The sequence below is a fragment of the Equus przewalskii genome, chromosome 15 (assembly GCF_037783145.1).
Source record: "Equus przewalskii isolate Varuska chromosome 15, EquPr2, whole genome shotgun sequence".
Lineage (NCBI taxonomy): Eukaryota > Metazoa > Chordata > Mammalia > Perissodactyla > Equidae > Equus > Equus przewalskii.
This window is the reverse complement of record NC_091845.1, coordinates 75,998,902-76,022,635: the sequence shown is the minus strand read 5'-3', so window position 1 is coordinate 76,022,635 and position 23,734 is coordinate 75,998,902. Positions and strand designations below refer to the sequence as shown.

The 23,734-nt window shown below is 50.8% G+C and overlaps 1 protein-coding gene across 2 annotated transcripts in view; it reads right to left on the bottom strand.

Moving 5' to 3' along the window:
* Nucleotides 1-23,232, bottom strand: part of CLSTN2 (calsyntenin 2) — a 553,125-nt gene extending 529,893 nt beyond the window's left edge. The window contains exon 1 of one of the 2 annotated variants that reach the window (XM_070576195.1): nucleotides 22,936-23,232. In XM_070576195.1, coding sequence (XP_070432296.1) covers nucleotides 22,936-23,059 — 124 coding nt within the window. In that variant the 5' untranslated portion in view covers nucleotides 23,060-23,232. The remainder of the gene's footprint in view (nucleotides 1-22,935) is intronic. The other variant, XM_070576194.1, reaches the window with a different exon arrangement.
* Nucleotides 23,233-23,734: the final 502 nt, after the last annotated feature.

Below are 23,734 nucleotides of genomic sequence, written 5' to 3'. Positions count from 1 at the left end.
CTCAGCAGGAAAAAGGAATCAGGAAAACAAGGGGAAGTACCTGCCTTTGATGAGTTTGACACGGGGCTCCTGTGGCGATCCTGAGAATGTGAGCACCCAAGACTCTCCCTGAGCCAGCCCAGGCCCCGGAGCTCAGGGGGGCCCAACATCAGAAAGGGGGTCCCCAAGATGTTCACTAGACTTAAACAGTGGTGATCATTTTGCAATATATACAAATATCGAATCATTATATTGTTCACTGGAAACTAACATAATGTTATATGTCAATTATACCTCAATAAAAAAAATATATTTTCTGATTCATAAAAAAAGAAAAGGGGACCCCATTCTCTCCAGGCCTTCAGATAGAAGCCGATGCAAACAGGCCGGTCTCAGCTCGTGCCCTACACTGCAGAGGCTCTCTGCTGACTTTGGGTCCTAACTGGTAGACGTCATTTCCACTCTCGGGAAACCTGAGAGTCCCACACACTCCAAGGCCATCTCATTGAATCAACATTTATTCACTCCTTTGCCTGCTCCCCGAGTCAAGAGTTAGTTACCAGGCTGGGGAACAGGGATGAAATAAGACATGAGCCTTGCCCCTTCTCAGACCTCACTATCTGGTAGGTAAATCTAGTTACTCAAAAAAAAATAGTAAGGATTGCATGAATTCAACTTGAGGCATGTACAAGTTAGAGTTAGAGTTAGGACACAATTGTGGCAGGAGAAAGGTAGAGAGAGCTTCATAGTACAAGTCCCAGACGAGAAGACTAGATCTCTGTCCACCAGTGGAGATCTGAGACGGAGGCCGTGGGTGGGGAGGAGGTGAGGGCATCCCGGCTCCCACAGGGAGAGGAAGAGGCTGCCTTGAGAGAGAAACCCCTGGTTTCTCCCCTGAGCTCTAAGTGTCAGGTATGGCTGGCACAGCCTGGAGATGAGGCTGGAGAGTTGGGCAGCCCCAGGGCACAGAGGCCTCTTGCTCAGCACATGTATCGCCTCCCCACATCACCTCCACCAGCCCTGGCTCTCCAGCCTCATTCAATGTCCGTGTTGCCCTCATATCCAGAATCATCACTTAATATTTTAATCTGTCACTTGTTAGATCTTCTTGAGGGCAGAGAACTATCTTTCCAATCGACAGCATTCACCATTCACCAGTGCCTTCCATGCTCCAGGTAGCCTGCTAAGCCAGGAAGAGGAGGAGGGGGTGAGGGGTCAAGGACCAAGCAGACCAGCCTTGGTGAAGTCGAGTTTAGGGAGAGCAATATTCCAGCCTGAGTAGCTCCTGAGGCAAAAGGACACTTACCAGCAAAAATAAATTATGCGGTTTTTTAATTAAGATTTTTAGCTTTTCAGAGAATCCTGTTACCAGCGAGTGACAATCAGCATTGTGCTCAGGCTTTTGTCATGTAAATTCCACATTTATCCAGCAGCTTTAACCTGTCAGAGCCATTGGCAATATTCTTTGGAGAGTTTTCTTCCAGTTTGTTTCATGGTTATTGCTTTTAACCTGAAAACAGGAAAAAAAGAGAGCCTGTTCCAAATGGGACATCCCTTTCGTAGACCTTCTGTGTTTCAATTTCAAAACCAATACTGCAACAATAAACTAGAAAAAAATTTCCTTTGGAGACTGGGAGATGATCCACCCAGCCCAGCTGGTGCAGCCAACAAGACAATCATCGTGCCAGGCCCTGAAAAGCGATGGTGGCCTCTCTGCCAAGGCCCAGTGCCATCTTCTGAGGACCCCCATTGTGCACAGGAGGGGAGCAGAAGAGGAGAAGACACACTCTTGCCCTCAGTGAGTACAGAATGGAGTCAGGGAAAACAATTAACACACAATAAATAGAGAACAAAATAGGAAAACGTGTGGCCAAGTGGGAGGCTGCCGACCACAGCAATAGGGAGAGCCTGGGCTCTGAAGTCAGGCATGCCTGGCTTCAAGTCCCAATGCCACTATTTTCAACTTACCCAGCCTCTTCAACTATAAAATGGGGACTTTAGGAGACCCATCTCACAGAGTCCCTGTGAGGATGACCTGAGCTGACGTGTGCACGGTCTCTAGAACAGAGGAAACTATCCATAAGGTCTCACCACCCTGTCACCCTACTTCCCTCCAGCCTTAGGGTCTAACCTTCGACAGAGACCCAACTTTCCTCCAGGGTTCCACCCTGCACGCTGTCTCCCACAAAGGGGGTGCTCCGCGCCTGTTGCCCAGGACATGAGTGTCCGCATCCTTTCTCTCCTGGGGCGTGAGAGAGTAGAGACCACTTTGGCCAAGGCCAAGTCAGGGACAAACAGAATCAAGGAGAAGACGCAAGTCATCATCTAGTGAGGGAAACACCCGAGATGAGAAGAAACCCCTGCTTCTAGATGACGTAGGAGAGGGATCCCACTGGACCCGCAGAGGCCTTGCAGCTTCCACTTTGTGCACTGGAGCCCGGAGGCACCAGGTAAGACGCACGGCTATGCCGAGGTCTTCCTGCACAGAGGAAGCCAAGCCACACGTGATCCATGTGCGGGCTCCAGTCAGGAGCCCCAGCTGAGCCCAGTCCTTGAGTCACCCCACCCAGGCACCAGCCACGTGAGTGAAGAAACATCCAGACAATCCCAACCAGCACCAGGCACTCAAGGCCACGGACACCATGCGGCAGAGACAAGCAGTCCCCACTACTGCCTGTCTAAATTCCTGAGCCACAGGAACTGCGTGCAAAATAAAACGGTCCCTGCTTTACGTCGCTAAGCTGTGGGGTAGTTTGTTAGACAGCAGTAGATAACCAAGACACCAGCCTCTTGTACACCAGGCTTTTTACGTCCTTGGGCTTACTTCATCTTTACAGCAGTGTTTCGAGCTAGGTAATATTCCCAACTCAGAGGCGAGGAATCTGACTCTCGGAGAAGTTATGCACCTTTTCCAAGATCCCAGAGCTTCTAAGTGGCATAATCAGGACCCAAACACCAAATCAGGATTCACACATGAGGCACCAGTCAGCCACCCAGAATTACGAGAACTTTTAAAATAAATCAGATGCGGTACTTAGTGCCTGAAATGGCCTATTTACATATATTCTATACGCCAATAACACTCACCTCTGAAATAAAGTGATTTGGCTGTCAAAAAAATAACAAACACTAAATCCCATCCACTGGAGCAGGCCCACGTGACCAAAGCTAAGCTGACGGACTAATTCACATCGAACTACTCAGCCGACAATGACTCAATACAGTAAGTCTCTGGGAGAAAGTGCAGAATTTGTACCAATAAGACTTTTCAGTGCCTTACCTGAACTCACTGAATGACCGCTGTAATCCAGACCGATGGGCACGCTGGGGTGGATACAGGCAGAGACTTTCAGTTCTGCTGGCTGTTCCACATCAGCAAAGGACGCATTGCAGACAGAGGTAACTACTGTGTAAATTCACCTATTGGTGTTCTGGGAAAATGCTGAAAATACACACTTGAGAAATGTGGCTGCGATCAGAGGTGCCAGATGTTCCCCAGACGCGGGGATGATGTGTGCTGCAGGCACTCAGCCTAACTCAGCTCGCTTCACCTAGGGAGGCCGGCAGGTGCCTACCTCAGCCCTGATCTTGGGGAAGGAGCTGGGGCAAGCGTGCCCTCAAGCGCTGGGGCCCAGGGCTGCCCCGCCTGCAGAACACCACCCAGTGTGTTGCAGTGAAACCTCCTAACCCCAGGTAGGTGTGCTGCCCGTGAACACTCAAAGTTCAGCGAAGGGAGACACCAGGCAGGGTCAGCAGAGTCCCCCAAATGTCCCCAAGGATCTCACAGCTGCTAGGCAAGTCCGACTGATGTGCAAAGGAATCCCAGGGTTCAGATCCTGGAATGCGAGGTTTACTACAGACAAGGGCACAGCAAGGACGAGCTACAAAATACCTTCTTTTGTGCATCTCTCTCTCAGTTTGGGGTCCCTCGGGAGCCCCTGCCAGAGATAAGGACCCAAGACAAACATAAACAGGTAGTTTATCGGGGAGGTGATCTCAGGAAAGCCCAGTAGGGCAGACTGAGACACAAAGGGTGGAACAAGTCGCCAGTGTGGGCCATGGAGCCTAACCTCCTAGAGCCCTCCAGGGAGGTGTGAAAGGCGGTAAACGTTCTCCTCCCTGAGGCAAGAGGGAGTAGATGCAGTGATCCACCAACTCCTGTCAGTCATTGGTTGAGGACCTGGGGGTGTTACTTCCCTGGGACTTCTGACCCGCCACACACACAGGCAGAGAGGGGTCTAGGCCAGAGAAAGCCAACAGGCAGAGAGGGCTGCTGGAGGTTGAGCCTGAACGCATGAAAATGGCAGGAACAGAGGGAACATGGGCAGGGTACTGACAACATCTTTACAACAACCCTCGTGACCACACAAACCCCCTTCTCACACACCCGCTGGTGGCTACTGTCTAGTCTCTATCCAACCTGCACCTGATTGAGCCTGATGACCATGCATGCTGGAGAAGGAGGCAAGGCCTGCTAGAAGGCTCAGCCTAGAGTTCACGGCCCCTCTGGTGAGGAGGCCCCAATGCTATGCCACTGGTAGCAGGTTCCACCTAACTTGACAGCTGTTCCATTCCCCAGCCCAGATGAATGGGGTGGGGAACAGGACCAGCCCTTCCCGACCTGGGCTGCCTATGAGTGGAACAGGGGCCTCCGCAGACCTGGCTTGGTGACCACCCCCTGTTGTAGGGAGGTCTGCTCCTGAGCCTCCTGGCAAAAAAACAAAAACAGTAATCCACAAAACCACGGCCTCCTAGGACTGCCTGAGTGTAACCTCTGACCTCAATCGCTGCCTATGCGTGCCATACCAGGGACTTGACACAGTCTGTCTAGGGCATCTTCCTACTTGGAGAGTGCGATGATGCTGGAATGGGAAACAAACAGGTGGAGAAGGTCTGAATTCATCCTGAAATGCCAAAAAGATAACAGAACACCATGCCCTACACACTTGTTTTATCCCCAAATCTTTTGTCAGAAACACTTTGGTCTGGCCGTCAGAGGAATTTCATAGAACCTCAGGCTTTTACTGCCGTGATGTACTTTTCCCAAGTTCAACCATTTCAGGTGAATCAGGATGTTAATTCCCCATGAAGTTGGAAAAGATTCCACTTTCTAAAAAGTCCCCAAGAACACAGTCTGGGAGCAGGGGGCATGGCAGTAAGCTCATGGCAGCTGGCAGGGCGGGTGTGAGGATCTCCTCTCCAACCCACACTCTTCTCCTGTCTCCACACAAGCTGGGTCTGTGCGGGAGCTTGCAAGGAAGCCACTTTTAAATTCACAGCCCATCGTCCATTGTAATTGAAAATACGGCGACGCATAAGAGATGATGTTGATTTTAGAATCAGAATGTCAACCAGGTCTTCTCATTTCAGAAATACATACATCCCTTAGTGCCCTGAAGTTACTGTTGGGCTGAAATTTTTATAAACTCAACTCCAAGTCAAATATTACAGAACCACCAAATGTCACTGAACTACTTATTAAGGGGATATACCATTTCCCATCAAATCAAAATATTAAAATGCGTTTTCATCTCAGAGTTACTGAAACTCTCTTTGGAAATTCAGCCTTTCTCTTGGCAATACCTCAAGCTTATGTGAAAGAAAGGAGAAAAAATAACAGACACCCAGGGACTAAAAACAAAACAAAATTAAAACTCTCATCCTTCTAAATTATCAATGAGAACACTAAAGGAAGAATTTTCCATCCAGGAGAACAGTGTTTTATCTCTGCAATATCAGTATTGACCATAATAAATACTCTTGCCAGTCTATCGGAGTTTAATCCATGGGGTTGTAAACACAAAATGATGTTATTTTTGCCCCCGACTGTGCTACGTCAAGCTCCTCTTCCCACTAGGTGGCAACTGCCTTAAAGTTGACCCCACCCAATCCTACAGCTTTTCCTTCCCTTTCAGTTACTAAGACTTAATCCAGTTCATTTTCATTTCATTCTCCTATCTGATGCAAAGATCTACTCTCTGCCCTCCCCCACAAAGCAAGGCTTCCCAAAGTCTCATGATGGAGAGGGCCGGCTGTGGTGGGCTCTCTCCCCTCCCCTCCATCCTACTCTTCTGCTTGTGGGGTAGAGATGCAGGAGAGGGGAAAGACCAAGAGATGTCTCCATACTTAACTAGACAAAGTGGAGGTCCCCCTCCTCTGGTCTAAATGATGTTCTACCACATCATGTGGTTTACGGGCTCAACGTGCTCTTCCAACCCGCCCCACCGGGAAGACCTTATTCTTCATAAGGTCTTCACGTGACATATGACAACCTTGTTCAGTTGTCCATCAGCTGGTGGCACTTTCCTCTTCTCCTCCAAAAGGTCCCCAGAAAGACTGTAGTTCCAGAAGTTGTCTACTCTTTAAGGGAATTTCAGCCTGAAGCACATACAGGACCCATCTTCGGTACCTCTTAGAAGCAGCTCTGTGTGTGTGTGTGTGTGTGTGTGTGTGTGTGTGTGTGGTAGGTATCCAGGCAGCTCTCAGCCTGAACGTCTTCCAACACACCACATAGACCTCCACAGTTCTCTTCCTTATACCAGTGGCACTGGAGTGGGTCCGATAAATATCTTTTGTGTAGCTTTAACAAACCCCAAGTTTTCCAGGAACACAACCCTCCTATGAATTGAGACCAGAGTGTACTTTGTTTTGTTCAGAACTTTACCAGAAGTATCTCACCATTTCTTAACGTCATATCACCCCAATACTGCCCATGATATTTGAATTGCCAACACAACACACTTGGATCTATTTGCATTTGTAGTTGTGGAATTCACAGCAAGCATCTAATTCACTACTTCCTCTAGTATAGTTCAGCCCAAGCATTACCTATTGTTTTATTATACATTATTTTCCTTTTAGTTCTTTTATATTTCAGTTAAGGCATTAAATATAAATACAATATATATATATTATTGATTTGTTAAATTATGTATACAAGCAGGTAATAGTATCAGTAAATTTCACTTCAGAATAATAACAAGGGTTTACGAAATATTTCTTGTAAGAAGGGGCCACTGGCTCTGAAGAGATGCAGACATCTGAAGAGCTGTAGATTCGTGATCCTTTCTGTCTATTTCTTGGTTACGCATCCTGAGCCTTTAATAAAACCCTGTCGGGTCCAAACTCCAGCCTTGATATTTGAAGGGAAGTGTTGTTCCCACTTGAGCCGGAGTTACAGGAAGGGGGCAGCTCTATTCTGTCCAGGTCCCCCCCACCCCCCAGCCCATGCAGGGAGTGGCAGCATTATCTCAGAAGAACACCTGCCCCAAGGAGATGGGGGACTTCAGGTCAGCCTCTGGCTGTTAGCCACCTGCCCACACCCGACTCCACAGCCCACACACTGAGGGAGTGCCCCCCGCAGCTTCCCTTCCCAACAGCGGTCTCAGAAGCTCTGGGTTTTGGTTTGAATGGGAAGGTGGTGTTTCCCGGGGCATAGTGTCAAAGCTTTAATGCTCAGAACTGAACCAGTATATCCTCAGATCCAGAGTAAATGTCTTGACTTTGGAGAAATTCCCATTTGCTCATTTTTTGTGGACTACGTACACAGCCTGGAAATCTCAGCATAGTCAGAAGTGGGCACATCTTCCTGCTTGCCTGCTTCCCTAGCTGTGGTGGCAGAACTCCACAGGCCTCATCATGTGTGGCTGTCCCCTTTTAATTGATGACAAAGCTTTTCTGATTAAAAACCTTATCCTTGCCTCTCCATACACATGCATCTGATATCATAAACTACAAATCGCTTTCAATGACCTGATTGGAAAACAAAGCATGCTTTATATATGTAGGACTTCCACAATCTGGAGTTTACGAGAATGCTGACAGGAGCAAGGAGGGTCCATGGAGCGACACAGGAGAGTGTGCTGGGGAGAGTGTGGGACCCACAGCAGTGGATGGTTACAACTAAATTCTCATCAGTCCAAGTGACAAAAGATGTTCTCCCAAATGTGTGTATTCAATGCTACAGATTAAAGAAGGAGCTCATGACTAAGCTACTTCACTGATGGGAAAGTCAATTTGTGTTAATTATCCCAGAAGGATATACACTCTGGAAATGGCCCCAGAATCATCAGCCTCAGAGGTTCAAGCTCTGAACCATCTAGCTTCCCAGTCCCTAACCTGTCCCACACCCAACAGGCCACCCACCCCCAGCCTGGCTCCATCACCCCATCCCTGAAGGTGCCAGCACACGCCAGTGATGGCCAGTGCCCAGTCTGCAATGCTGGCCTTTCCTAACCAAATCCTCCTACTCCACCAGCCCTACTCCAGTGAGCTTGCACTGGGAAGATGGGCACTTGGGACCCAGGGGATAAAGGGGAAAGGAGAATCAAGGAAAATTCCGTCCCAGCCCTGCATCCCCTCCGAGGCAATGAGCTGGATTCTAGGGAGCTCCAGCCATCACTTATCCACCAACACTGTGCAGACCCTAAACCTCTGGCGACATGATTGAGGACGTCACAGATCCTGACCTTGAGGAATGCACAGTATAATGATGGGCAGGCAGGTGGGCAATGAGGACACACTCCGAGAAGTGCAATGGTGGAGGTCCATATGGGAGCTGTGTCTGTATGGGGGACAGGGGAAGAAAGAACACCTCCCCAGGGGGTGCCCAAGCATGGATTCCCCAAAGAGGCACCAGCAGTGTAAGGGGAGCTGCCAGGCTGCCAGGCAGGACAAAAGCACAGTGGCAGATGGGGCAGGATGCGCAGAGGCACAAGAAGGCCCGTGAGGCAGACGGGGCTGAAGCGTGAGGAGAAAGTGTAGAGAGAAGATGCGCTCACTTGCTCGCTCAGGCTGTGCTGGGTGCTGGGCTCCATGCACACGAGTTCACATAGCCCAGGAACAGGCAGGTCTTTGAGATAAGCCAAGGAAAGTGGACTTCATCCTGAAAGTGACGGAGTGACACAGAGGAATTCTGAGCAGGGGGTGAGTGACAGGTGTATGTTGGAGGATCCACCAAGGGCTGCAGAGAACCAGATTGAAGAGGGATCAGTGCACAAGCCGGTGGGCTGTAGAACCCAAATTACCACGCACTCTCCAAGCAGCAAGGCCCCTGCCTCCCCACCCCTCACCCCTGTCCTGAGCTGGCTGAAGTAGAAAGACAAGAATCAGGGCTATAGTGCCTGTCACAGGAGCAAGGACAAGAGACAAGAACATCCCAGGACACCAAAAAACACACTGAGAACCACAGATGGAGAAGGACCAGTGTTCTACAGACTCCTAAGTCATGTGTGAAGTGCTGGGAGCTGCACAGGGGAAGCCCTGCCCTGCCTTTAACAGACACAGTCGAGCTGGAGAAGCAGCCGAGTCTTCGTGGTTAACTGAGGGGAGACCTGGGCTGCATGCCTGTACCCAGGCGATGCTTCTTTGAATGGATGTGAGCACCATCAGCCTGCACATCTGAGGCTCTTGTACCACAGTGGATGACAATGCCCTCTCATGCCTCTTGGGGTACCTGCTTAGGTGCTCAGGAGGGTTGGCTGGGGATTGGCAGGGCTCAAGCTCTCCAGAAATCAAGGCTTCCTCAGTTCTGGAGAGAGAGGATATCAAAGTGCACATCTTTACCCAGAGCCACAAAAGCTACCCACACCAAGCACCAGGTCCTTTCATGCCAGGACCCAAGGCTGAAAAGAGACTCAAGATCCACCAGAGCTGGCAGTCAGCATGGGCAAGAGCCCAGTTTCCTGAGGGTCTGTAGCCAGCTGCTGCCGGCTTTTAGATGACAGAAGGTATGTCTCACAGACCCATGCCTGGAGGGTTCGCACAATTTGGGCACAGGAGCTGATATCACTCTAACATGGTTTGAGCACCATGACAGAGACCCATCTGCCTCTCACATCCCCCAGGCCTTCCAGACAGGCTGCCGTGCTGGTGAACATGCCACCAGTGTGCGACTGCTCAATCCTATGGTTGAGCAGTGCCCTCTTTCTAAATGCAAACATCATCAAATGAGATCATGCACCACGTCCCATCACCTTACAGGAAACTCTCTGATAAGATGATCTGAGTAGAGCTTTAGGGCACCAGTACCTTCAAGACTCAGGGCAGAGGCAGTGACAGCTCCCACTTTCCAAATGGGAGCCCATCTGGTTGGAAGTGTGAGCCAGGTGACCGGTTTTGAAGCTGTGGCTGCACAGCAAGCCCTCCGTCTTTAGTAAGATGGGGTGGTTCTGGTCCAACAGAAGGAGCAAAGCTTTCTAAAGATGCTTTTACTCACATTTCCCATTGGTCTGAGAAAATAAATTGTTTAAGACTAGGATGATGATGATTCTCATCGTTATTGGTAGTATTTTAAGAAGTGGCTTCCAGGGAGCAGCCAAACCCTACCTCCAAAAGCTGTCCTTGGTGCCACCAAGGTCTTAAAGAGAGAGATTGGGGGGTGGGGGTGGGGGACAGGAAGAGATATCACAGCACCAGGAAACACTGGGATGAGAAGGTGCTGAAGGTTGATGCAACAATTCTGCCAGCCCTTCCCATCTGCCCCGTGGGCTCTGGGACAAAGCCCACTGGTAGGACACATCTGAAAGCAAAACTCCAGGAAAACTACAGCTGCAAAGATACTTGGCTGGTTTCTGACTTGAATCCCTCTACGTAGGAGGGCTGGAATTTAACTACTGGAAGATTAGGAAGAAGGGGAGGCAGAGGGGTGTTCAAAGAGGAAAAAGATGCAGGTGCGACAAAACATGCTTATTCATGAATCTAATTAAAAGAAGAACAAATCAGTAAAAAGTCTTAAATATAATTTTAAAATTAATAATCAAGCAAGATGCAACCAGCTTGATATTTCTGATGATGGTGCAACAGAGCCGAAATAATTGACTTTCCTTTGGGAAAAAAATACCAAAAAGAAAGCTAAGAAGCTAAAATCCAGGTCTTAAATGTGAAATTTGAAGGAAGGGAGAAAAGAAAATTCTTAAAATACCATGAACTGCAAACTCAGTGTTTTCTCTCATCCCCAGCATTTCCTGAGTGATGGCTTGTCTTTTAGTTCTTGGCTCTAAGTCCTGATTCTTAAGCCCTCCCAGACATGGTCTGGAGGGGAGAAGCTGGGGCATATTCGCAGCAAAGAGAAGTGTGCCAAAAAGTGCCGGCAGAGCACAATGAACCGAGATTCTAGGACTGTGTGGGCTTAAACTGTCTTTGCATGCTACCTCGGAGAAGCAGACTAAGTGATTTTCTAACTCCAGAGGCAGAGAAAATAATCCCCCACACTTCAACATTGTTCTCCTACTTTCCATTTCACGTCTAATCATTAGTGATTCATTCCTTCAGGTTGACCTGACCCATGGTAAGTCTGTAACTACCAGCTACAGGGCAGGCTGTTATCTGAAACGCACTGCATTTCAAAGGGTTTGTGGACTATAGCGAAAATCTGCCCCTAGGAGAGCGATTGTGAGTTGAGATCTTGAAGGAGCAGAGTTGGAAAAATAAACATTCAGAACCTCAAACCACCAAACACACACTTGCAATCAAGCTAAGCAAATGCTTACAGAGTCTCCTCCTCTGATTGTTCATGAGCTTTTATAATGCAAGACCCCATCCCCATCCTGTCTCATGTGCACATCTCCAGGAGGACGGGGGCAATGAAAGTCCTGCAAATAGGCGTGGACCCCACAGGAGATGGGGCTTGCTTGGTGCAAGCTACAGCACAAGACCCAGATCCTCACTCAGGAAACTTTCCTGGAGAACACTTTTAGCAAGATGGAGAGCAAACCCTTCCTCTCTCAGGTCCTCACTCTCCAACTCAGAAGATAAAGGGACAGCAGTCTCTGACCCCAGCCCAGGCAGGCCTGAGGAGAGACCCCAGATGAAGAGGTTAAGCCCCATTCCCATCTCCCTGTCGCTCCTTGTTTCTTCTCCTGTTAGCATCCCAAGGTCTTGTTCACCAGCCCATCCTCAGTGTTCACACACCCAAGGGAAGAAGCTTAAAGGGGGAGCAGCAGCCAGCCCAGGGGAAGATGACCCTGTGCATGCCCGAGTTAGGCACTAAGGTCTAGCCACTCACACCCACTTGGAGACGCCCTGTCCACAGCCAAATGCAGAGCTGCTGGGGTACACTTTAATAATAAAGCGGAAGTTTCCTTAGAGCATTTGGCCTGAGTATCAGGCAGAAGCATCTCTGGCTTCAGGTAGGGAGCGATGTGCTAAGTGTTTCCTGGCAGCACGAGAGAGACAGCCTGAATGTACCCGCGTTCTCAAGCTACAGAAGTCCAGGATAAACTGTCTCGCTGCAGAGGAAGCCATAAATATTGCACCCTAAGGCCAGGACTTCAATATCTTTGAAGGGTTTCATTTCTCCTCCCTTCCAGCTTTGATATATGTACTTACTTAACAAGGGTCTGGGGAGGGTTAATTGAATTAATATATGTAAAGTGCTTTGAGTTTGAAGAGAATACGCAATATAAATGGAAGTGTCACTAAAAAGGTTAATCTAATTTACATCTAACACTTTCAGTTCATGGTGTTAATGAACTATATCCTTTTAGAGAGTGATTAATTTATAGAAATGTGATTATTTTCCCTAATGCTATATATGGGTCAGCTTCCCCTATTACTATACCTAACTTTATAGGAGAATTCAGCATTTTACAAATTAAAATAATAAATCAAATACCCCTGTAATGGTTATATTTCATTAATTACAAGGAGACATGCATTAGATTAACATTTATCTGTTTTAATTAATTTGCTGCAATGCAGTTATCCATGCAAATTGGAAAACGACACATCAACTTGACATGATATTAACAGTTTTGACTGATTCCTCCCTGAAAATTTATGGGTCTGCCACTGCTGCATTCCTTGCGTAACCATGGTGACCACCAGCTGTGTGACATATGCAGGCTGTACATCAAAGAACTAAGAAGGGAGTTAACGCTAAATTCAAACTTCTCCTGAAAATACACTTAACTAAACTGCTATAAAGACAGACAGATGTAGGGTTTTGTTTGGGAGGGGGGTTGAGTCCCAAAGTCTCAAAACAAATTTCTTAAATCTGATCCCCTTATTTTCTTAGGCACTTTATCCTTTCAAAGGGTGTTCAGAGCCCTTCATGTGGATACTCAGAACTTTCTTGGGGAGAGGAGGGAGGGGCCGTGGTGTCCTTTCTGCACACGGAAAAGCAGATCCCCGAGGGCTGAGCCATCCGCCCCAACCCACACTGGTCACTGGATCCAGGTCACCTGACATGGAGACCAGGCCCTTCCTTCATGCTCCACAGCGATTTTCCCGTCAGACTTCTTTGAAGACTGCAGATTTAACTATACAATGCACCAGACGTCATGGAAATGCAAAGTGGCAGAAGTCACAAAAACGATGCGGGGTTTTTTTTTTTTAATCAGCAAAATTTAAGTCAAATTGCAGCCAATTAAGCACTTTTAGAAGCTGTGAGAGTGGCATTGACAGCTTTCCCGGTGAAAGTGCAATGGCATCTGCCGGACCTGACCCCCTCACACATGTTGGCATGGTCCACGTTCCCCTGAGTCGCCTGCAGACTGAGAGTTTCCAGCCTTTACAGAGCAAACACTGTCGCTGATCTGGAAGGACAGTCAGGGAACCAGAGGGAAGAGGTCTGAGGAGGGGTTCCCACCAGTGACTGAAGCCGGAGGGGCACTGACCGGGAGAAGTATGTGGACAGAGTCCTGGGGACGTGCAGCGGCGTGGGTGCCATCACCTGCACACAGCCACTCCCTCAACACTCAGCATTCACTCCGGACCTCGGACAGCGCTGGGCGCTGGGCACACACAGGTGACCAGGCGCTTCCTATTCGAGGGGCTCATGGTCTGCCTGGGGAGACAGGAGGGTGACAGCACTTGGATGGGGAAAGTAGAGGTGGTGAAATGTGGAGGAACAAGGAACCCACCCGGGAGCAGCCTTGCAACCCATGCAAAGAAACAATGCGTCCCCCCAGGGGAGCTGTTAGCCGTGGAGGGGGTGCTTGTCAACCTCAGCTGGGCAGAAGAAACAGTGGAGGGCTTAAAACGAAACCTCAGGTGCTAGCCTAGAGCAACTTCACCAGAATCTCTGGGGCTGGGTTCCAGGCATCAGTGTTATTTTAAAACTCTCTCAAGTGGGTCCACTGTGCATCCAGGGCTGAGAATCACTGACACAATGGATAAGAGGGCAGACTCTGAAACTAGACTTCGTGGACTCAAACCCCAGCTCTACTGGCTTGAGTGAACTGGGTAAGTAGCGCGACCTGCCTGGCCTCAGTTTCCTCACCTATAAAATAGGGATAATAAGAGCACACACTGGATTGAGTGGCTGGAGGGCTGAATGAGTATTAATACAGTCACGTGTCGCTTAATGACGGGAATACGTTCTGATAAATGTGTCGTTAGGCCATTGCATCTTTGTGTGAACATCATGCAGTGTACTTACACAAACCTAGATGGTACAGCCTACTGCACATCTGGGCTATATGGTACTAATCTTATGGGACCCCTGTCACATACGTGGTCTGTCATTGACTGAAGCATCATGATTCAGTGCACAGCTGTGCCTATAAAGTACTCAAAACGGTGCCTGACACATAGTAAGCTCTTGAGAGATGGCAGTATTAACTATCTGGAAATTGCTGGAAAGTTCATGGAGAGGAGAGGAGGCCAGATGAGAAGTGAGGGGAAAAACCATCGATGGGCCTCTTTGTGGGGCTGGAGAGTTTGGATCTCTCTTGAGAAGATATAAGAGGCCAACGGGGGTGAGGCTTCCTGTTCTAAGAAGGCACTAGGCCCCTCTGCATCCTCGCTCCCAAGGAGGCCTGGGTTGCAAGAGTGCAGGCAGAAGTTCTCTGTAGACGCTTCCTGTCCTGGCCTTTACTTTATGAATGTCTGAGCTCCTTGAAGGAGTTCTGGAAGGGATGGGAGAGGTAGAAGGTGGGAGAGGAGCTGGTTTCCTCCAGGATGGGAACTGGTGGCCGGCTCCCTCTCCTAGCCCCGCAGCACCCCCAGGGCAGTTCCAAGGAAATGTGATATGAGAACTGGACTCCAGGTGCTGGAGCCCAGGGGTGGCAAGGATTCCGCCGCCTGTGGAAGTAGAGAGCTGGGGACGTCAAGAAGCCATGCTGTTCAGACAATGGGCATCACAACTGGTAACCTGTAAGGGATGGAAATCTGAAGTCATTCCAAGAGTGTGAACTGTTCTCAAAACCCTGGGACCCTAACAGACCCTGGCATGGATGGCGAAGGACGGAATTTTTTGTAGGCCTGGTGGGACGAGAGTTCATCTACCCATCCTGGCAGCAGTGTGATAGATGATGTGAGGAGAGAATCAAAATTAAAACCTAGTGCTTTCATTCTCAAGAGATGCTGAATAACGCAGTAGTAATGGACATGGAGGGGAGCAGGAAGGTTCTGGATCTTCATGGGTAGAATCGACTGGACATGATGAAGGATAGGGTGTGATGGAGGAGGAGAGATAAGCCTGCTGGACGACTCCTGGGGCTCTGGCTTGGGTGAGCGCACAGATGTTGTACCTTTCACCCAAAGAGAAGCCACAGAGTAAGCACCAGATTCCTGGAGGGAAGATGAGAGGCTGGGTTGGCACACATGGGGCTGGCGTTACCCAGGGAATCCTAGAGGGGACAGACGTTGAGCAAGTCTCTGAGCGGGGCTCAAGATGAGCTAGGAGAAAAACTGGTCAGGGCCAGAGATGGCCCTGGGAGTAATGACATGAGCAGAGGGCACTGAACTAGGGACAAGAGGAGAAGGCATCAGAGATGAGTGCCTGTTCCAAGGACTAGAAACCACTAAGAAGCAGAAGTGGGCTTCAGGTGACATCGTCCAAGGTATCACCTGGCTCCCTGGTGCTGGATTACAACCATCTGCCAGCAGGTGACCCCTCTGTCTGATTCCTGGCTCTGCTGCTGCAAGCCCTGTGGGGTTCATGTACCAATCTGTAAAGTTGGTATTTGAGAAAAAGGCAGCTGACATATATAAAGCACTGCCAGGACATCAGAAGAAAAGGCAGTCTTTCGAGCAGTCAGGGACCTGCTACACCGTCTCTCCCACCCTTCCACAGTCACCTTTCAGCATCCCTTCCTCACCGCCCCAGTGTCCAGCCCTGTGGTACCCTTTATTAATCCTGCCACTTAAAAAAAGGAGTCAGAAGGGGGCCATGTTAACCCAAGTGAACAACCAGCTGGGGAGGTCTTTCTGGTGCAAGAGTCCTCTCCAAGCACATCTCAGACCATGCAATGCAGACAGCTGTCTTCTCCCCTTGAGACCAGGCATAACGGGAGGTGAGCAATGCTTCAAGCTGCCTGGACAAGAAGAGAGGGGTCAGGGTCGCTCCTGATGGAGAAGTCAATCAGAGAGTGAGGCTTCTAGAGAAACCAACTCTTTCAGCAATTTTGTAGTGAAACCAAATGTCCTCGGACAGTGAGGAGATGCCTTCCAGGGTAGCAGGGCCTCTCAGATCTCATTCAGAGCCTTCCTCGAGCAGACCTCACATCACTCTGGGAGGCAAGCCCGTGTGAGGTGGGCAATCCATGTCTACCAAACTGTTCTGCATTCAAATCTCAGTTCCACCATCTCTGAGCCGTGAGACCTTGGGCAAGTTACTTCACTTCTCTGGGCCTCAGTTGCCTCCTCTGTAAAGGTGGAATGTAATTCCACTTGCTTCACAGGGTTGGGGTTAAGCTCAAACCAACTGACACATGCGAAGTGCTTAAAATAGTGCCTGGGACATAATATGCATTCAGTAAACATTCAGTCTTTTATTAGCTTTGTAACCTGTATACAGAAATCTATTTGTCCAGGCCTGAGGTCCCTCCTCACTCCTGCCTGCAGACCAATCATGGGCTTTCTTAGCACCTTGCATCCACCTGTCCTGCCCGCCTCCCATCTGCTTACCCCATGCCTACTCACCCATCAAGACCCCCTCATTGTCTCCATAAATCTTTCCTGACTTCGCCTATCCTTGCCAATTTCTTCCTTTCCTACTAGACTTTTTCAGGCTCTGCTATACACAGTCTATCCTTTTCCCATAAGCTATCAAGTTCTCCAATAGTTCGTGTCATGTGTGATGTTTGCACCAGATGGAGTGTGAGCTCTTTGATATCTGGAACTTGCTTTATATTTCGTTCCCCTCACAGAGAGTAGCAGGAGATTGAGAAGTAGCTACTGGCTAATGAGGCTCACGCACAGGGCCCAGTGCATGTTTGGGTTGGCCTAAAGCTCACCCCAGGTGTCCTCCTCTGACCAGGGCCCCCTCCTGCCTTCTACCTCTTGCCCCACTAAAGCTCACAGCATGATTGTTACAGAGGAATGTCTGTGTTGCCCCTGAAATTCATATGTTGAAACCCTACCCCCAAAGTGATGGTATTGGGAGGTAGGGCCTTTGGGAGGACCTCTCCTTACAACCCAAATCATACCACATTAGGACCAGATGAGGTCATGAGGGTGGAGCTCCATGAATGGGATTAGTGCCCTTATAAGAGTCACGGGACAGCCTGCTTCCTCTCTCTGCATCCACATGTGGAGACACAATGAGAACTCGGCAGTCTACAACCCAGAAGAGAGCTCTCACCAAAACCCCATCCTGCTGGTGCCCTGATCCCCAACTTCCAGCCTTCAGAACTGTAGAAATCAACTTCCGTTGTTTCTAAACCAGCCAGTCTACAGCACTTTTGTTATAGCAGCCCCAGCTGATTAACAGGGTGACCTCTGTCCTGTTCTGTGCCTGTGTCCTCAGCTCAGAACTCCTCCCCCAGTTCAGTCCTCCCATGGTCCATCCTCCAACCTACCATTCCCGTGGAAGCATTTCCACAGGAAGCAAAGGGCTAGGTAACAAATAATAAAATGAGAATCTGTTTCAAACTGTCATTTGGTCATCATAGCTTCAGTTACCCCCTTCCACACAAACATGCATCGTCACAGAGGTCGTCACTGTCTTCAACAAAGAAAGGACGCTGCTGAGCTTCCTGGACAGCAGGGCTGGGCGGAAAGCGCCACCTGGGCAGGGGCCTCTCCTTACAGCCCAAATCACATCCCAGAAGCTCCTCCTCCAGAAACGAGAACCCTTCACCTCCAGTGCCGGCACTGGGAGACACGTTTATTTATTTATATAGCACACCTTGCCGAGTCCTTATTCTGAGCTGGGATGAGTGAGACAGGGGCCCTGACCTCCAAGGCTTTCACAGACTAGTGAACGAGGCAGACGTTTTCACAATTCAAGCCAAATGTGCATGTGTGTCTGTGCACGTGTGAACATGTATTTATATTTATATATGATACTTCCACACACATGCACATACAGAGACAGAGACAGAGAGCACCGAGTTTGAGCTGAGAGAAGATGTGAACAAAGCTACTGATTGCCAAGGGGTCAGAAAGAGGGGATTTCACCAAATCTCAGACACTAGAACCAGTGATGAAGTGATCAGTAATTACAGTCACTGCGTATTAAGCGCCATTTACGTGCCGTGAAGTGGGCTTTCTAAGCACTGTCCTGACAACCACCTTGCAAGGTAGATGCTCGTATCCCCATGGTATAGATAAGCAAACTGAGGCTCAAAGGGGTTAACTAATTTGCCCAAGACTATCCAGCTAGGAAGGTAAGGACCAGGACTGGAACCCAGGTTTCTCTGGCTACCAAGCCCAAATTTTACTTCATATCAGAGAGAGAAAATGTCTATGTCAAGACACGACAGAATCACAATTGCAAACAAGTGGATTCCCAATGCCAGTCACTACCGACTGCTCTGCTCACACCCCGGGGCCCTGGAGATGCGGGCAGAGCCAGGATGAGATTCCAGCCCTTGGAGCTCACAGGGCAGTGCTGGAGCCAGACAAGGAGCACAGCATGCCAGAGGGAGAGCCACAGTCTTCTGGGGGTGACCAGCCTGGGAACCAGTCTAGGAAGCTTCCCAGCGGAGGCCATGCCCAAGCCTGGCCATGTCTTGAATAACAACAGGAATTAGGCTGAGGAAGACCTTCTGGCCTGAGGACAGTCCAGAAGGTCCAGGACAGGAACGAGCACATCCTGGTCCAGGAACCAAAGGTGACTCAGGATGACGGCAGGTCAGAGTGCACCCTCTGACGCACTGCTGAGGGCTTTTCGTGGCATTTCATTTGGGGAAATAACTGTCACACTCCAAGGAGACACGTGCTACCTGGCCAGAGATGATCTAGGACAATTCACCATAAACATTCCATACCAGCTTCACCCTGCAGGAAGTTGTGCACTGTGCAATCTAGAGTACGCAAGGATGCTTTTTGAATCTGCAGGAGGGAGGATGATGCTACTAGCAAGAACACTAGTTTCCCCAGATGACAAAGCAAGGCCCACTTCCCTCACTTCACCGGCAGGCCCCTTTTAAACAACAACCCTGGACTCTCCCACGGCTGTGAGCAGGACCACAAGGGCTCCAGGGGACTCAGAGACACCAAGAGCTCAGCTTCCTTGTCGCTGCTAGATCTGTTTTTAAAACCAAAGGGGAAAATATCTGATGATCAGTCAGGGGCCACTGGGCATGAGGACCCTTCTTATGCACATCCTAGTGCCACACCCTCTAACTAGTTGTCTTGGCAAGTCATTTACCCTCTCTCAGGCTTGGTTTCTTCATCTGTGAAATGGGCTAACACCAGCCCTGCAGAGGTTGTAAAAATTAGAGACGGCCCAGGGAAGGGATTAGCACAGCGCCCGTTACCCACTAGGGAGGGGCTCCCACACTGTGCTCCTGACAGTGATACTGTTACTGTTACAACTCAGCTCTGTCTTCTCCCCTCCCTATCACCAAATGCTGTTTTTGCAGGCTCTCTTCCTACCCCCACCTCCCTTGACTGCCCCCATCACATAGTACCACACTTTGGACAAATTCTGTCTGCTGTCATTCTCTTAAAATTTCCACATAAAAATCTCCTCTCTCCAACTAGAGCAAAGCTCGCAAAGAAGGCTAAAGGTGAGATGGGAGTGGGGGTGGTCATCTGATGTCTGCTAAGGCTCCTCCAGAGCACTGGGCAGCCTCTGGGCACACAGGTGGGCACTACCATAACTGAGGGTCTATATGCAAGTATTCTCCTGAACGACCTGTGCCTGGATGCAGACTTGAAGCGGGACCGTTACCAGGTCCTTGAGCCCTGAGACCACTGCTACATCACCAAGTTTAGCACGAACCTTAAGATGTTTGTCTAGATCGCTTTGTCTTCTTTTCCCTGGATAAGACACATCTTTCTCTGCCCCCAGAGACTTCCTGGGTTCATAATACCTTCCCAGCTTTGTGCATAAAACCTGTGCATGGGATGTGGTCTTTTCAAGGAAGCTAAGAAGTGTTTGTCTTTTTTGAGTAGCCAAGATATAGGAGAGTAAAGGGAAGGGATTATAATAACTGCCTGGCCACTGTATTACGTCTGAAATTGGAAATATGTTTGCACTGAAAGTACAGTGATTCTGTGAAAACCACAAACAGTGGTCGGGAATTAGCTGCTCGACTCCCCACAGCAAGAAGCAAGGAGCACAAAGGCAGAACACGCTGTGAACCACGGAGGCGACATCTCACAGGAGCGGGAAGCTGGGAGGGCGCGCTTCCAGACAGTGTCCAGAGGGTGCGCTCAACTCCACCGCTCAGTGGGACACCAAACTCCCAATTTTCTTCTACACATGAATACAGAACTAGAAGGAAGAAGAAAGCTATTTTTCGTTCAATCTTCTTCACATGCCTTCCTGACTTTTCTCCCTTTCAGTGACGGGAATAACAATGATATGAACCTTAGAAATGGCAAAGTCAGTGGCAGGGTGCAGACCCTGTGAAGCACACCTTTATCTTAATGTTCTTCAGAGACTGTGTGAGATTTGGAAACGTAACATGCAAGTGCACTGTAATAAGGAAAGTCAGTCCTGTAAATACCAACTAAAGTGTCATCATAAATGTCTCTGTTTTGATCAAACATTACCCATTTGTCTTTTTAAAAAAAAAAAAAATGCAGCTAACGGCGCTCTTTGCAGCCCCCCAGTGGTTGCAAGGGGAAAGAAGGAAGAACAGGGCATTCAGACAGTACCTCAGCCTGCGCAGGGCCAATCAACTTTTTTACACGGGAAAGACAAATGGCTTATTTTCACCACGAAATGACTATGTTCTAAGTGGGGACGATGAAAAGTGTTGGTTAAAATGCACATAAGTATTCACATTATAAAACATGAATCACTGAGAGGCTGGATTTTTCTTCTTTTTAATCTTTCTCTCTTCTGCCTGCAAAGCTCTCCATGTGGACCTGAGAACTCGGCAGTGCAGTGTGCAAGGACGCCAGCTCCCCTGCCCAGCGGAGGCACTCCCCAACCCTCGCTGGCTGCGAGCTCCCCGTTGTAGACATCTGCTTATGAATATACCATTTGCTCTGCTACAAAGTGATGAGAATTCTTCAAAAACATGCCATTTCCCTGTTTAACAAGGTGTCTATATGGGGGAAGGAGGCCAAAGGTTTGGAAGTTCATTGTTTTTCATTCTTGTTTTCACCAAAACAACAGTCTCTCAGAATGATCACTTCACATCAGCGATTCCTTCACCACACTACGTTTGAAACATTTTCGTAATGTTTTTCTTTGTCTTCCAAGAAAAGAAACTGCCTCTCAAGGATACACCAGAGGGGGAAATTGCTGAAAAGAAACAGGATGTCTGCTTATACAATAATTTCAGTCACATCACCAAAAAATTAGAAGATTACGGGATGATCAGAAACTCTCGTATTCTGAAATTGATCACTCTCAAGTTGCGGGAGAGACATTCCGAGGCCCAGAGGAGGGGAACTATGTGCCTCTCATCCTCCAGCCTCCAAGAGCAGTTAGATCTGGTCTACATCCCCTCCCGGAGCCACTGGTAAGCTCGAGTTCAAAGCCAGCTCGCCTCTAACACGGAGTCTCTTCACCTACAGGCGCAAACCCCTGGGTCCTCAGAAGATGGTCAGGCGAGATTCCAGCGACCACGCTCCCCTCTCCGGGTTACCTGGCAGACTTGGCCTCAGCACTCAACCCAAGCGCACGCCCTCCTCGTCAACAGCACAGAGAATCAACAAGTTCTGTCTAAGCTGGGCGCTCCAGCCCCCATCTACCACTGCCTCCCCTGCGCCCCCAGCCCCGCCCCCAGCCCAGTGATACACCTCCCTCGCCTCTGCCCGCACCTAGGGTCCTACGAGCACGTGACCTTCTGTCTCAGAGGCGCACTCCTGGCGCCCCCACCCCAGCGCTCCCCACCGCGCTCCCAGGCAGCAGAGTCCGCGGCTCGCCAGCCTCCAGTCTCCTGACGGCGCCAGGCGTGCGCCGGGATCCGGCTTCCTTCGGGGCGGAAGGAGTGGGGAGGTCACGACCTCCAACCTAACAAGGTGGGCGGGGGAGGGGCACCAGGTTGGGCGCCTGTGCCCGCGGGAGCCGGAGCCGAGTCGGCGAGGTAGGGGGGAGCGCTTCTTCCGGACTCCGCGGCCCACCCAGCGGGCGCGCGTTCCCAGGGGAGCCAGAGCCGCCCTGGGGGAACCTGAGGCGAGCCAGGGGGGGCCTTCCCTGGAGCCTACAAGTTCCCACCCCATCCGCGAGCTGGGAGACAGGCTCTGCTCCCTGCTTTGAAGGCACCGCCGCTTATCCCTCCCTCAGGGCAGAGGCAGACAACTGCCTCTCCTCTCCTCCCCGCGCCAGCGCCCTGCTCGAGCTGTTCCCGGCCGGAGCCCGCGACTCACCCACTACGCCCCCTCCCCAGCACAGACAGCCCCCAAAGTTGTCCAGACTCCCCAGACCTCGCTCCTCCTCGGTCCCCGGACCCCGCCCAGAGATTGGGCCGGCGTCTGCTGGTGGAACCTCTCAGGTCCAGGGCGCAGGGCGCTCACTTCGGGCATCCTGGGCGCACAGAGGCCGGGGAAGCTGCGGCAAGGGAGGGCGTGCAGATCTAGCGTGAGCCCCGGTCCCCGCCGCTCGCACCCTCACGCCCGCCCTGTCTTCCTCCTCGGAGAGGAAGAAACTTCGCCAGCACCCACCTTTAGCCGCGAGGAGGCGGCGCCGCCGGCTGCCCCCGCCGCCGCCGCCGCCGCTGCTGCCGCTGCCGCTCCCCACGCCCAGCGCCAGCAGGAGCGGCACCCAGCACAGCCTCCCAGGCAGCATCCTCGCCGCCGCCGCCGACCAGCTGCCGCTGCCGCCTGCTGCCCGCGCCGGCTTCGCCTCCGGTGCCCGCCGGGCCGCGCCGCCTCGCCCTGCCCGCTCGGTGCGCGTCGGCGCCGCCGCGCTCGGCCTCGGTGCCCACCCGCCGCCGCGCCGCTCGCCCGCCGGCAGCAGCAGCGCTCACTGGCGCGGACCCCGAGCTGCTCCGGCGCTCACCCCGGGACGGCCCGTGACGTCACGGAGGGAGGGAGGCGGCTCCTGCATATTCATGAGGCGCGGACACCGGCCCCGGCTTCCGCGCTCCCGGCTCCGCGGCCCCCTGACCCTCAACTTTCCTCCGCCCTCCTCTCGCTCCCGGGCGCTCCTGCTCCAGCAGGACTCGGCTCCCGGAGGACCCTGGGGGGCGGCCGCGGGGAGCCCTCCGGCCCTGCGCCCCCGCTCCGGCTCTCCAAATAACTGCCACAGGGGATGGCGGGCTCCCTCGGAAAGTGGTCACCCAGGACCTGAGCGTCGTCTACTGGGGCGCAGGGGACCCCGCCCTGCCACGCCCTTGGAGCTGACGTCCGTGAGCAGGCCGGGCGGGCGCTGCTGCAGGTCCTGCCCTTGGCCGGGTCTCTGGACGCTCTGTGCCGCCTGATCTGGGGAGGGCGCCAGGCACACGCTGGAGCTGAAAAGCGC